Source organism: Rhinopithecus bieti, unplaced genomic scaffold (genome assembly GCF_001698545.2).
Source record: "Rhinopithecus bieti isolate Rb0 unplaced genomic scaffold, ASM169854v2 scaffold_13342, whole genome shotgun sequence".
Classification (NCBI taxonomy): domain Eukaryota; kingdom Metazoa; phylum Chordata; class Mammalia; order Primates; family Cercopithecidae; genus Rhinopithecus; species Rhinopithecus bieti.
In genome coordinates, this window is record NW_016807690.1 from 1,432,768 (window position 1) to 1,447,369 (window position 14,602).

The 14,602-nt window shown below is 45.0% G+C and overlaps 1 protein-coding gene across 1 annotated transcript in view; it reads right to left on the reverse strand.

Annotated features, from left to right (window-relative positions):
• Positions 1 to 14,602, reverse strand: part of ANO2 (anoctamin 2) — a 288,476-nt gene that overhangs the window by 24,490 nt on the left and 249,384 nt on the right. The window contains exon 17 of the mRNA XM_017883353.1: positions 13,468 to 13,613. Coding sequence (XP_017738842.1) covers positions 13,468 to 13,613 — 146 coding nt within the window. The remainder of the gene's footprint in view (positions 1 to 13,467; positions 13,614 to 14,602) is intronic.

Consider the following 14,602-nt stretch of genomic DNA (forward strand, 5'->3'; position numbering starts at 1 on the left):
GCTGCAAGTGTCCAGAGAACTTAAGCTTGCAGCTCTTAAAGCAAAGGAAGAATTTCCTCTCACCAGGCCCTGAGGAAAACCCCACAACAGGGCTGTGAGAGGCCTGCAGCAAGGGAGCCTTGAAGCCCCGTTTTGGGGCAGGGGACAGTGATGATGGATGCCGTGGCCCACTCCTGGGCCAGCTTTCTTTCCTCCCCTCTGAGATGGGGGAGTGGGAGATGATCCCTGAAGTCCTTCCCTTCTGGAAAAGGTTTGATATTGGAGATTCCCTCGAAAGCCCGCGCTACTCCCCTCCCAGGTTTCTCCAGCTTAATCCCTCACTCTCAGGTTTCCCTTTGTCTGGAGCCAGCCCATCCCCACACCCACCGGCTCGAGGGGCTCCCCACCCCACGCCCCTCCTCAGGCTGATCCCAGCCTCCCTTCACCTCGCGGCCCCTCCCCCAAGCCTGCTGGGCCCCAGCCCAGGTTCCAGCTCAATTTAGGAAAATGTAAATATAATACATCTCCCCCTGCTGCCTCCCTCGGCTGATGACCTGCCCCACCATTCCTACTGACAGGCCTAGAGTGGGCTCAGCGTACTTCCTGTCTGCATGGGTGGTCCTGGGGATCTCAGGGAAAGAGGCTGACAGCTGAGAGCTGGGCCGGGGATCACCATGTCAAGCACACCAGAGGCGGTGGGCAGCTTTGGTTTCATGGTTCTCATTTTTGTTCAAAGTCCAAGACACGGGCCCTTTTGGAATTGGGGAGGTCTAGCCAGTTGGGAAGGAAGGAGGAAACCTCACTTCATTCCATCCTTCCACAGAAGCCCAAGTTCCTATAGGTCTTGAAGACAGTCTCCCATGGAATGGTCTGGAAAGGAGCTCTAGCCTCAATTCCACTAGTGAGTCATCTGGGTGACCTTAGGCAACTCACACCACCCTGGGCCTCTTGACTTTCGAGGTGCATTGCTCAACGAGGATGTATGAACCACGATGTCACCACTGGAAGGCACCCTGAAAGTCAGCTGGTCTCGTGATCTGAAACTTATTATTCTTGTCAAGACACTCAATGACAAATGATGACCTGCACTTCCATTTGTGCGTGCTGAAATGTCCCTTCCTCAAAAAACAAAAAACATTTAGAAATCTAAGAAAGTGAGGGTGGCACTGACTCTGTTTTACCTTGTATTTCTAAAACATTGGCAGTGGTGCATTACTTGTGACACACTGCACAACTGGTTTTGACCACAGACCAGTGGGTTGCATCACTGCAGGGAAAAACTCATTCTCTGGTCTAATTCCCTCTAATTCCCAGGAAAAAAAAGGGAACAGGGAGATTGTACGACGTCATGCCCCAAGGGCCACACTGCTGGATAGAAGCTGAGCTAGATTTGCACCTGACTCTCACCTGACACCCTGGGAGCATGGGAAGGAGAACGCTCACCTCTGATTACGACGTCATGCCAAGGCACACTGCTGGATAGAAACTGAGCTAGATTTGCACCTGACTCTCACCTGACACCCTGGAAGCATGGGAAGGAGAGACACTCACTCTGCCTACAGTGATCATCTAAAGACAAAAGAGGCAGCAGATGTGAAGGGGCTTTTACTTCAAACACAAGGGTGTGGAGAAATCAGAAGTAATGATATGGTGACTACCGCCCAGTCTTAGTCATCCATGGAGATGGCAGAAACTGCTGCCCCCAATGAGATTTTGACATCTGCTGTGGACTTCAGTCTTCTCTCCCACCAAGCTAGTCCCCAGAGCTGCTATCTCTGAACCGCAGGGATGGGTTCACATTACACCTTCTCTTATTTCCCTGGCTTACTCGCTAGAAAGGAGTGCTTAATAGGCCTGGGATGAGAGAGGAGAGGAGAGGCAGAGGAAGCAAAGGGGTGGCAGGAGAGGGGGACAGGGAAGGAGGAAGAGGAGAAAGAGAAACAAGGATAACCACCTCTCTTGATAATCCACTCACTGGATTATCAGCCCATAAAGAAATGAGAATTGACCGCGGTTCAGCATCACTAGAAAGTGAGCTTCTGTTAGCCTAGATAAGAGAAAGCTGAAGACATAAATGATACACTCATGTATTCAGTGACCCCCTTTACAGGCTTACCCAATATGTTTTTAGTGCTCATGCCCCAGGGGGCGGTGCTGGGCAAGGCCCTGCCATTTGAAGAATCTGCCCTTAGGAAATTAATTACCAAAGGCATCTCTATTTTAGGAGACAGTTTGTCTAAAATCCGGTGGGGCAGGGGGAAGCGGGAGGTGGCAAGGAGCAGTGACATGAGAGTTGGCTTTGGATGCGTGCATGAGAAGGCGCAGGCAAGTCCAGGGCCGGGAGAGCACTCAGGACAGGCAGGGCAGGAAGAAGCTGTAGGGTCAGAGGATTCACTTCCCTGGACCACAGGACATGGAGAAGGACCTAGGATTGAATACAGGGGAAGGATGCTCTGGGAGGGCCTCGCTAGGAGCACGGGACCCCGATGGTTTTTGGACACTGGAGGGATATGACCAACATTACACCTCAGAAGGAATAAATGAGGCAGTGGCAAGACGGTGGTGGCTGCAAGTGACTGTGTTGAGGATGTACTTTAGAAAGAAAAAAAAAAGCACCAGGGAGGAGGCGGAGCAGACAGAGCGGATTCCTAAGACACCCTAGAGCAGGCTTGTCCAACCCCTGGCCCGTGGGCCGCCTATGGCCCAGGACACCTTTGAATGTGGCTCAACACAAATTCGTAAACTTTCTTAAAACATTATGAGATTTTTTTTTTTTTGCATTGTTTTAGCTCATCAGCTATCATTAATGTTACCGTATTTTATGGGGGACCTAAGACAATTCTTCTTCCAATGTGGCCCAGGGAAGTCGGAAGATTGGACACCCCAGCTCTAGAGGGAAGATCGCTGGCACAGCAAGCCCACTGGATGGGAGGCGTATGGAGACAGAACGGAGAATGAGCAGTGATGTTAGATTTCTCAGCCAGGGGCCTGGAGGATGGTGGGGCCATTAATGTGGCAGAGAACTCAGAAAAGAGTCAAGGGGATGCAGCCTGCAGGCAGAAAGGCTTAGAAATGTTTTCCCTGAAGTGGATTCTCGTCTGGGGCCTTCCCTGCCTTGTCTGAAGTCTCAGGACAAGTGTGGGGCAGTAAGCGGGAGAAGAGCCTCCTGCATCCAGTTCAGAGTTTGCTCCGCCTCAGTAGGTAGTTTCTAAAACCCATAGACAAGGCCAAAAGAATGAGGAGAGCAGGTGACCTTTGAGAACACCTTTCTGCCGATCAACCAGAAGCTGCAAAGACCTAGCCTCTGCAGCACGCATCACTAGGCGAACTATTTTCTAGAACAGTAGGTCCTTTCTTGTTACTGTTTGCCCATATGGGGCCAACGGAATTTCCCCTTTGTCCTGGGAAGGTTTGCTGAAAAATCAACTCACAATAAGGCAGATTAATCAGAGAAAAAACTAGCCGCCAGGCGTGGTGGCTGACACCTGTAATCCCAGCACTTTGAGAGGCCGAGGCGGGCAGATCACCTGAGGTCAGTGTCAGGCCTCTCAGCCCAAGCCAAGCCATCGCATCCCCTGTGACTTGCACGTATACACCCAGATGGCCTGAAGTAACTGAAGAATCACAAAAGAAGTGCAAATGCCCTGCCTCGCCTTAACCGATGACATTCCACCACCAAAGAAGTGAAAATGGCCTTAAGCAATGACATTATCTTGTGAAATTCCTTTTCCTGGCTCATCCTGGCTCAAAAGCTCCCCACTGAGCACCTTGTGACCCCACTCCTGCCCGCCAGAGAACAACCCCTTTGACTGTAATTTTCCTTTACCTACCCAAACCCTATAAAACAGCCCCACCCTTATCTCCCTTCGCTGACTCTCTTTTTGGACTCAGCCCGCCTGCACCCAGGTGATTAAAAAGCTGTATTGCTCACACAAAGCCTGTTCGGTGGTCTCTTCACACGGGGACACGCATGACAGTCAGGAGTTCGAGACTTGGTCATGGTGAAACCTCGTCTCTACTAAAAATACAAAAAATTAGCCAGGCTTGGTGGGGACGCCTATAATCCCAACTACTCGGGAGGCTGAAGCAGGAGAATCACCTGAACCTGGGAGGCAGAGGTTGCGGTGAGCCAAGATGGCGCCACTGCACTCCAGCCTGGGCAACAAGAGCGAAACGGTCTCACAACAAAACCAAAACTACCAATTTATGACTGCTATGCACACGGGGAAAATCACAGAGTGACTGCCCACTATCCCAGTGTAGTACAGGTGCTTACATACCCTGCTTCTCAGGGGAAAGGGCATGGGAAGTGTGGATGATTTTAGGGGGATAGTGATTTCAGGGGAATTTCATAGGCTTAAAGAACATGCCATGGTTTGGGGCAAAGTCTACTGGGTCTGCAGAGCAGACAATGATTTGTGACAAAAGTCTGTCCAGGTTTGTTGACCGACTTTAGTCTTCTTTCCTGCAATGTGGGTTCAGTTCATGAAAACTCAGGGAAGGGATCGGAAGTCATTGTTCTTTTCTTTAGTAGGTCCAGACTTTTAGGCAGCTAAGGGAAATTCAGTCTGTGTTTTGGGAGAGGTAGAGGATTGAGAGAAGGGTGGGAGAAACTGTTCTCCTTGTTGGGTCTGACTGGTCTTTACGTAGATAGGGGAAAAATCTCCTTTAGCATTGTTCATCTCTAGGATCTTTAAATCAAAATACTGACCATGCCAGGGAGTCATACTTTGGGGTGAAGTTCCCTGAGCTCCTTCATGTATTTCTCTCTCACACCAGACCCTGAAACTCTGGAAGGCACAGGCATGTCTGTTGTCTCCATGTCCCCAGTGCCCGGCAGCAGTGCAGACACCACAGCACTGCCCCGGGGCAGGGCAGGAGGGGCGTCACTGCAGAGGGAGGGATGTGGCCTTGGAGTGGAGGTCAGAACCAAGTCTGAAAGAGGTCATCTCACCCTGTCCACTGACACTAATGACTTGACCCCTTAAGGGAAAGGAATAAATTAAAATCAGAGGTGACTTTTCTTTGAGGGAAACTCTGATAATAAACATGGTTCACTTTGGTCTTAGAAAACTAAAATTATCGCATATTAAAAATTACACAAATATGTCCACAGTGAAGAAGGTGGCCCACAGTCATGGGATCAAGAGAAGCGAGGGCTTCTATTTCTCTACCAGTGAAGGAAAAGGACTTAAGGGGCCATTCATTTGATAATTATTTCATTGAGTTATTAGGTTCTAGTACCCATGCTGAGTGTTGTGACTAGAAAGGAATAAGACACTGTCTCTGTCCCCAAAGCATATTTGAAAGGGTGCAGGTACAGGAGAAGAGAGGAAGAGAAAAACTGAGGATGGGAGAATGAGAAAATCGTACCAGGAGCAAATGTGTCTGAGGCTGCAACACTTAGCAAGCAGTCACAGGCAGACGACATGGCACAGGCAAACTGGACATGAAAGTGTGAGATAACCAGACACACGCAGACGGGCCTGCAAGAAGATGCAAAACAAGAGCCAGCTCGGGATGCCCCCTCATCTGCTGCACTGGGTGTGTGAACTTGATCTGAAAAGAAGTCAGTAGCATTGAAGGATTTTAAGTAGAAAAATGAATACAATCTGGTTTGCATTTTTAAAAAGCCGTTCTAAAAAGCAAGATGGAAAGGTAGAAGGAGTAAAAAAAGAAACAGGGAGTCAACTTAGGATGCATTTGCAGTGATTCCAAGGAGAAATGGTGAGGGTTCAAATAAGAATCCAAAATTCTCACTAGAGGCAAAGTCAGCGAGTTAAGTAGCCACACATAGAAACTCTCCCCAGTGAGGGTTGATGCAAAGTCAGAAAGTAGTCATGGAGATTAAGACAGGATCCACACCAGTCCACAGACGTTCTTCCTGAACCCAGAAGCTCAGACTTGCCATTTCAGGACACAACTTGAATGCGGCTGCAAGAGCTTTAATGTCTGGTCTCCCAGGAGAACCTGCCCCATGCATTTCCCTGGCACAGTGATTTCTACAGGCCTTGGTGCACACTTCCAGAGAGCAGGAGAGACTGGGGGCCCTTTGCCTTTCAAAATAATTAACTGGCTTTTACTCCAAATAAATGAATAAGTAAACATGCCATCACTGAGGCACTTCCCTTTCTGTGAGGGTTTGACAGGATATAAGCTCGTGACCAAGAAAAATCAGACCTGCTCTCCTGACTGTGTGAATGAATGACAGAAGAAATTCATCTCATCACCCACAGTAATAGCCCAAGGGGCTCAAAATTGTGGTTGCATTTAAGAAGCTGGGGGAAGGTTCTAAGGGAGATAATTGAATTCCTGAGGCAGGATTATAATAGCGATTCTTTTTTGGATGACTAGAGGAACAAAAGCCTGTGGGTTTTAGATAAACAGATGACAAAAAGAGCCCATTGGAGAATCCAGACTTGTCAATAGAGCCCTGAGGGCTTAAGAGTTTACTGAAAGGACAAACATCTTGGAGTGTTTAGAGCTCAGGCTTCCGATTCTTCGATGTGCCTTGGGGTCTGGCACCCTCATTCTTTAACCATTAGGGCACAGCCTACACTCACGGTATAAGAAGAACCTCCAGAGATCACTATATTCAGGAGCTTCAAGCTGTTTTAAGTCAAAAACTTTGTAGATTTGAGAGAAACTGAACTCTGGACAATAACAACGGTGGCCAATGTTCATTGAGAGTCTACATGTGGAAGCACTGTTTACCACTCTTCATGCATCAGCTGATACCCAGAATAGTCCTATGAGGTAGGCGCTATGATCATCAAACCTACTTTTCAGATGGGAGAATTGGGCCTGGCTGACTTTAAGCCTCAAAACCAGAGTCATGTAGCTAGCATGCAGCAGGGTTAGGTTCAAAAGCTCAGTGGGTCAACGGCAGCACCCACCCCTCACCACACTTAGCTGTTCAATGAACTTTGATGAGGGTTATTCTGCAGTCCAGTCTTTGTACTTGAGAATAAGTATGTCCTTAAAGGGTTAAAAGGATAGTCCAGAGATAAAAGAGAGGAGCAAAACCTAATCCAGAACACGTTGTCCTCACATTTAAATAAAATATGAAATAAAATAGCCATGTCTCTAAAACACGTCTCTTAAGATTGAAAGTCATAGTGAAATGGACTAAAGAATTCTGTGAACCAATCCAGCTTGAAAGTCATAGCAAAATGGACTAAAGAATTCTGTGAACCAATCCAGCTTGAAATTCTGTGAACCAATCCAGTGTGATTCCTCTTCCAGATAAGACTGCATCAATATCAACTGAGTTGTTGACTCAATCAATATCAGGAACAACCTGAACTGCTGAAGAGACTGTCCTGGTCTCCAGATTTGCTCCTCCCTCTAGATGCTTAATAAATGTTTGATGAATGAATTGATAAATGAATTCTTGCACCTGTGTTTTCTCTTTTCCTCCTGAGCCTTACTATCCCTCTTCTGCACTTGCTGCCCAATTTCCCAAGCAAAGAGTACACAGTCACCACACTGGCCAAGATTTTACAACTGCTCTGTATGGTCTGATGTGAACTGCAAACCTGTCCGGTCTTCAGGGTTCTCCACTAATCCCAGGTCTGTATCTGAACCCTCCATACCTCAAGACTACCATTTGCTTCTCCTTGTGAACAGTTACTTGTGGCCAGGTGTGGTGGTTCATGCCTGTAATCCCAGCAATTTCAGAGGCCAAGATGGGAGGATTGCTCAAGTTCTGGAGTTAGAGACCAGCCTGGGCAACATAGTGAAACCTCACGGCTACAAAAAATCAAACAAATTAGCTGGGCTTGGTGGTGCATGCCTATAGTGCCAGTTCCTAGGGAGGCTGAGGTGAGAGGGTCACTTGAGCCTGGGAAGTCCAGGCTGCAGTGACCCATGATAGTTCCACTGCACTCCAGCCTGGGTGACGTAGCAAGACCCCGTCTCAAAACAAAACAATAACAACAACAAACAGTCACTCATGGCCAGGAGACTCGCTGCACTTGCCAGTCCTTTCCCTTGGAACGCTCTTCTCTGTTCTTATCATCTATATGTAGATCTCCAGAATCGGAAGAGATCTTGGGATCACTAAATCAACCTCCCACCTTACAGCTGGAAACCTCTTCAGAATATCTGTAGTTCACCATCAATTAAGCCCTGCTTTGAAAATGTAAATTCTTTACTTGTCTTGTAAAGTTATTATTATAGAGTTACCTCTGTCAAGAAGCCTTCTCTCATTAATACACGCATTCATTCATTCATTCTCTCATCTGTGTATCAGACATACCAAGTGTTTGAGTTTTGTTTTTGTTTTTTTAGAGATGGGGCATCACTCTGTCACCTAGGCTGGAGTGCAGTGGCACAATCGGCTCACTGCAGCCTCAGACTCCTGGGCTCAAGCGATCCTCCCACCTCAGCCTCCCAAGTAGCTAGGACTATAGGTGTACAACACTACATTCTATTATTTTTTTTCTTTTTTTTTTCCTTTTTGTAGAGACAGCGTCTCATTATGTTGTTCAGGCTGATCTTGAGCTCCTGGCCTCAAGCAATCCTCCTGCCTCGGCCTCCCAAAGTGCTGGGTTTATAAGCATGAGTCACTGCACCTGGCCTGGAGTGTCCATTATATGCCAGGAAACGTGCTAGACTCCGGAAGCTGTGAAGATGAATAAGCCATGGTCCCTACCCACTGCTCTTCAGAGTCACCCCTAGACTGGGTCTGTTGAAGAACATATATGTAAGCAGTACTACCATAATTCAGTAAGATGCCATCAGCATGTGTACCAAACACAATACTAGGACAGAAACAAAGAATGATTTCTTTCAGGAGGAAAGGGTTTGACCTGGGAAGACTTCCTAGAGGAAGCACCATGTAAAACTAAGCTAAGAATGAGTCTAGAACATTCAGGTCAACAGTGTGGAATGGAGTGGCATAGGGGGCTGGGAATCTCAAGCTTTCTATACGCTGATAATTCTTTCATATCACTTGACTTGAGGATTCAGGATATTAAGTGATTTACACTCACTGAAAGGGTATTCTCATATATTGCCCATGCCTACGTGAATTGTTCTTACTCTTTCAGAAAGCAATTTGGTAAAATGAATCAAGAACCATACAACGACTATACCTAATCACACCTATGTGAATCTATCTGGATGAAATAATACCCTAAATAAAAGACTATATGCACAAATATAGTGTTTATGAGAGGATTAAAATACAGGAGAATTGTTAAATAAGCCTCCACTGGAAGACAGGTAAGTGAACTATGGCACGCTTATTAAAGGGATTATTACACAGCTATTCATTTTGAATGTTATGTGACAACTTAAAATATTTATTCATATAATGGGAAATAAAAAAATAAATGTGTGAGATCACAATTTTATTTTTAAGTTCATGTACATAACAAAAAGAGTCTAAGAAACAGCACCAAAATGCTAAAAAAAAAAAAATTACAAGGTTGGATTTGGGAGATATGTTCTCTTCTGTTTTCAATATTCCAGGTATAAGATTGTTTTATTCATTTTAAGGAGTGAGGTTTGGGGTTTGTTTTTGTTTCTGATTTTTCAGTCTATGGTCTGAATCTCACTCTCTACAATCTTGGTGTGAATTCCTTCCCAAAATCACCAAGTAAATCTTCTAGCGCTACTTTTTTTTTTTCACTCTTCTCATTTCTTGGTAAGCACCCAAGTTTAAACACATAATAATACGGTAGATATGTATTCAATGGCATAGCCCTGACAAAGTAGAGCATATTTCCCTAACTCTGCCTTCCTCGGGCTTCAGGACCATTAAGAGGAATAACACTGGACACGTAATACACAGCTTTTGTATGTGTTAGGCCCTCTTCTAAGAACTATATTAGCACTAAGCACTAAGACCCTCTTCTATTCACAGATACTAATTCATTCACTACCCACAACAATCCTATGAGGTGGATATTATTATCTTTTTTAATAGGCAAGTAAACTGAGACACATAGTGGTCTTGATAAGGGCAAGTGGATAACTTACACATGGTTATCCAGCTAGTTGGCCAAAAGCTGGGATTTGAGCCCAGGAAGTGTGGTTCAAGAGTCTTTGCTCCTCTTTGTTGTATTTTAATGTTTTATTTCTCTTTTTATAACTCTTAAGTTCATGGGTGCAAGCGCAGGTTTGTTACATAGGTAAACTTGTGTCATGGGGGTTTGTTGTACAGATTATTTCATCACCCAGGTATTAAGCCTAACACCTGCTAGTTCTTTCTCCTGATCCTCTCCCTCTTCTCATCCTCCACCCTCTGAAGGGCCCCAGTGTGTGCTGTTCCCCTCTGTGTGTCCATGTGTTCTCATGGTTTAGGTCCCACTTAAAAGTGAAAACATCCGGTATTTGGTTTTCTGTTCCTGTATTAGTATTCTAACAGTAATGGCCTCCACCTCCATCCATGTTCCTTCAAAGGACATGAACTCATTCTTTTTCATGGCTGCATGGTAGTCCACAGTGGACTATGTTTTCTTTACCAGCCTATCATTGACGAGCATTTAGGTGGAATGCATTCTTTGCTATTATGAACACCTCTATGTACATAAACTAGAAAAATTTAGGGTCTCTGCTCTGATCACTCAAAAGAGGAAGCTTTGAAATAGCTGAACAGACAGGCTGACAAGCATGTGAAACCCACACAGCTAACTGGTGGCCGCGGAGGTGTGACCACTGGGGTCAGAGGGTTGAGGCAGACAGACAGATCTCAGGGGTTCCTAATGTGAGCCCTTTCCCAAATGGAAGTCCTGATCTCTGGCAGCACTTTCTTTCTTTCTGGGTGAGACGATGGCAGATGTAGAATTGGCATCTGAAATATGAGCAATCACCTTTGCGTAAACACAGCATCAGAGAGGGATTAGAGGTAGCTCTTAGCCAAACATGAAAAGCATAGAGGGGCTACACATTCCCTTAAACCAGGTCTTGATGTTTTCTGTGTCTGTTGTTTCTGAAGCAGACACAATGATTGTTTCTTCTCTGGTGAGTTGTTTCAGATTACAAAGCTTGAGACTTTGCCTAGAATGGTAGACATCCCAGGGCTAGGACAACATTGTCATGGCCATCTGATCTTGACCCTGCCCATTACTCCACTGCTAACATACACATGCAATTTCTTATAACAGAATAGGAGGAACGTCCATTAGAAATGATGAGTGAGGAAGCTCTTTGGTTTAATTAGATCCCATCTGCAGAGCAAAAGAAACTACCCTCAGAGTGAACAGGCACCTATCAGAATGAGGAGAAAATTTTTGCAGTCACCCATCTGACAAGGGTATAATTCCAGAACCTATAAAGACTCAATCAATTTACAAGAAAAAAAACAAACAACTCCATCAAAAAGGGGCAAAGGATATGAACGGCATTTCTCAAAGAAGACATTTATGCAGCCAACAGACACCATGAAAAAATGGCTCTCATCACCTCGCCATCAGAGAAATGCAAATCAAACCACAAGAGATACATCTCACACTAGTTAGAATGGCAATCATTAAAAAATCAGGAACAACAGATGCTGGAGAGGATGTGGAGAAATAGGAACATTTTACCAATGTTGGTGGGACCTGTAACTAGTTCAACACTGCTGGATAACAGTTGGCTATATCCTCAAGGATCTAGAACGAGAAACACCATTTGACCCAGCGATCCCATTACTGGGATATACCCAAAGGATTATAAGTCATGCTGGCTATAAAAACACATGCACACGTATGTTTATTGCAGCACTATTCACAACAGCCAAAAAAAAGACTTGGAACCACCCAAAGTCATCAGTGACAGACTGGATTAAGAAAAATGTGGCACATATACACCATGGAATATTATGCAGCCATAAAAAAGGGATGAGTTCGTGCCTTTGTAGGGACACGGATGCAGGCTGAAACCATCATCTCAGCAAACTATCGCAAGAACGAACCAAACATGCTACTCATAGGTGGGAATTGAACAATGAGACCACTTGGACACAGGAAGGGGAACATCACACACCGGGTCCTATTGTGGGGAGGGGGCGGGGAGGGATAGCTTTAGGAGATATACCTAACGTAAACGACGAGTTAATGGGAGCAGCACACCAACATGGTACATGTATACATATGTAACAAACCTGCACGTTGTGCACATGTACCATAGAACTTAAAGTATTAAAAAAAAAAGAAATGATGAGTGAGGTATCCTGTGCACAAAAAGGTACTGACGGCCCTCTGCTACAAGTGACTAGGTGAAGGGAGCAGAAGTCGTATGCAAACACAATGATAGGTGCAATGATGCTAAGTATTGAATTAAACATTGAGTGATTTTTTTGATGGATCTTACTGATGGTTCCCCATAATCCATAGATTAAGTAAATGTTTAGAGTGTTTAGATGTTATAGCTAAGATATTTATTTATTTGTTTATTTAATTTTATTTTTTTGAGACAGACTCTCACTATGTTGGCCAGGCTGGAGTAGGGTGACACAATCTCAGCTCACTGCAAGCTCCGTCTCGCAGGCTCAAGCAATTCTCGTGCCTCAGCCTCCCGAGTAGCTGGGATTACAGGTGCCTGCCACCATTCCTGGCTAATTTTTGTATTTTTAGTAAAGATGGGGTTTCACCATGTTGGCCACATTGATCTCAAACTCCTGACCTCAGGCAATCTACCTGCCTCTGCCTCCCAAAGTTCTGGGATGACAGGGTGAGCCACTGTGCCTGGCTTATACCTAAGCTCTAGATGTCCTATGGTTTTAATTCATTAGCTCCAAGTCTTGGAAAGAGGCTTCTCAAACATCCATCCCAACAGAAGATCAGGATTATAGTCAAGTAGCCAAGAGTGCAAAGGCAGCTGGCCTAAGCTGGGATCCTTCTCATAATAAAGAACTCACGGTTTTCAAGCCACATCTAAAATGATTGTGCTCCATCAGCCTGTACTGATGTGTGTCCTGCCTTCAAGCCTTATCCGAAACAACTAGAGGCTCTGCAACTAAAATACACCTCTCACTCCCTACTGAAATAGACCCAACTTTTGTTAAAAAGCTGTCATCTTATCCAGCCTTATCTGATCAAAGTAGGGGACTCTCCTATATTCTCCAAGTCAAAATGTAGATATCCTTGACGCAAGTGTCATCGGATATCTTCCATGAAGGAAGACTTTCATGGAAACTATATTTTTAAATTTCAGATTTTACTATTTCCCTTTTAGCTTTATCAATAATCGAAACCATGGGAAAGGGCCTGAGAGATCAAACTTCAGTTTATAGATGAGGAGAGGAGTCCCAAGGAAAAGAGAACATCATCCTAGAAGTATCCACCAAACTGTTGACTGAGCTGCCCCAGGTTCTCCTTCCAGGTCTCTTTCTGCCCCATTCATGTGGCACTGAAGGGAACATTGAATAGCCATGAAGCTCATGAAGAAGCAAAGGCTGTCCAGTCATTTTCCCCAATCCCGTACCCTCCCCCCTCAACCCCACAAACCCCTTGTCTGAACCTGCCCCCAGTGGCAGGCAGGACCATGGGTTCTCACTCATTTCCATGTACTCCGGAGTCAGTCCTGTGTAGGGTTCCAAGCTGTAGTCTAGGTCCCACTGCTCTGGACGTTTCGAATGGGCAGAGTCAGTTTCTCCAGCTTCTGTCTCATCTTTCAGCTTTCGAAATAGTTTCTTTAGCTTCCTGGAAAAGAAATGGATTAAGTTACAAAAAGCCTCTGGAGAACAGGGTTGGTTTTGCAGACAGAAAAAAGAAAAAGAACACACAGGTTTGACACTAAAGCCATCTCTGATCCAAAAACAAGTAGAGATAGAGAGACACTAAAGAGACTACGTTTCTCCTAAAGACAACCTGAGGAAGTCCTTTATCAAGATCATGCAGACTCCCTCCACAAAGGATCAGGTTTCTTCAAAGCCCAAAAACCTTTTGAATTCTTCCTGCTGTTTGAAAAGCAACAAGAGAGTTGGCCCTTCCTGCCAATGCTGAGACAGCGCCAGTCCTATTGTCCAACAGATGATCTATCCACCCTCTTCATGGGGGAACACAGGGCTGTTCTCCTCCCAGGTGAAACATTTTTCAAGTCTCAATAACATTAATAGCATCATCTTTCCATTAAAGCCAAGCTAAGCATTGCCCACCACTGCTATGGACTGAATGATGTCCGCTGAAATTCATTTGTTGAAGCTCTAATCCCCACTGTGATTGTATTTGGAGATACGACTTTTAGGAGATAATTTAGATTAAGTGAGGTCAAAAAGGTGGGGTTGTAATCCAATAGGATTGGTGGCTTTATGAGTAGAGGAAGAGAAAAAGAGATACCTCACCACCATCTGAGGACACAGTGAAAAGGCAGCTACCTGTAAGCCAGGAAGAGCCCTCATCAGAAATTCAACCCTTTTTGACCTTGATCTTGAACCTTTCAGCCTCTAGAACTATGAGAAAATAAATTTTTATTAGTTAAGCCTAGGGCATTTTGTTACAGCAGCCTGAGCAGACTAACACAACACATTCAGGATTTTTTTGGTCTAGAATGATAATAATGGCCCAATTTATCAGGGCTGATACAAGAATTAAGTGAAACAATGTTTATACAGTCCTTAGCACAATATCTGGACATAGTGAGCATTGAATAGATGATACCTATTATTATTTTTAATATTGAATGTTAAAAT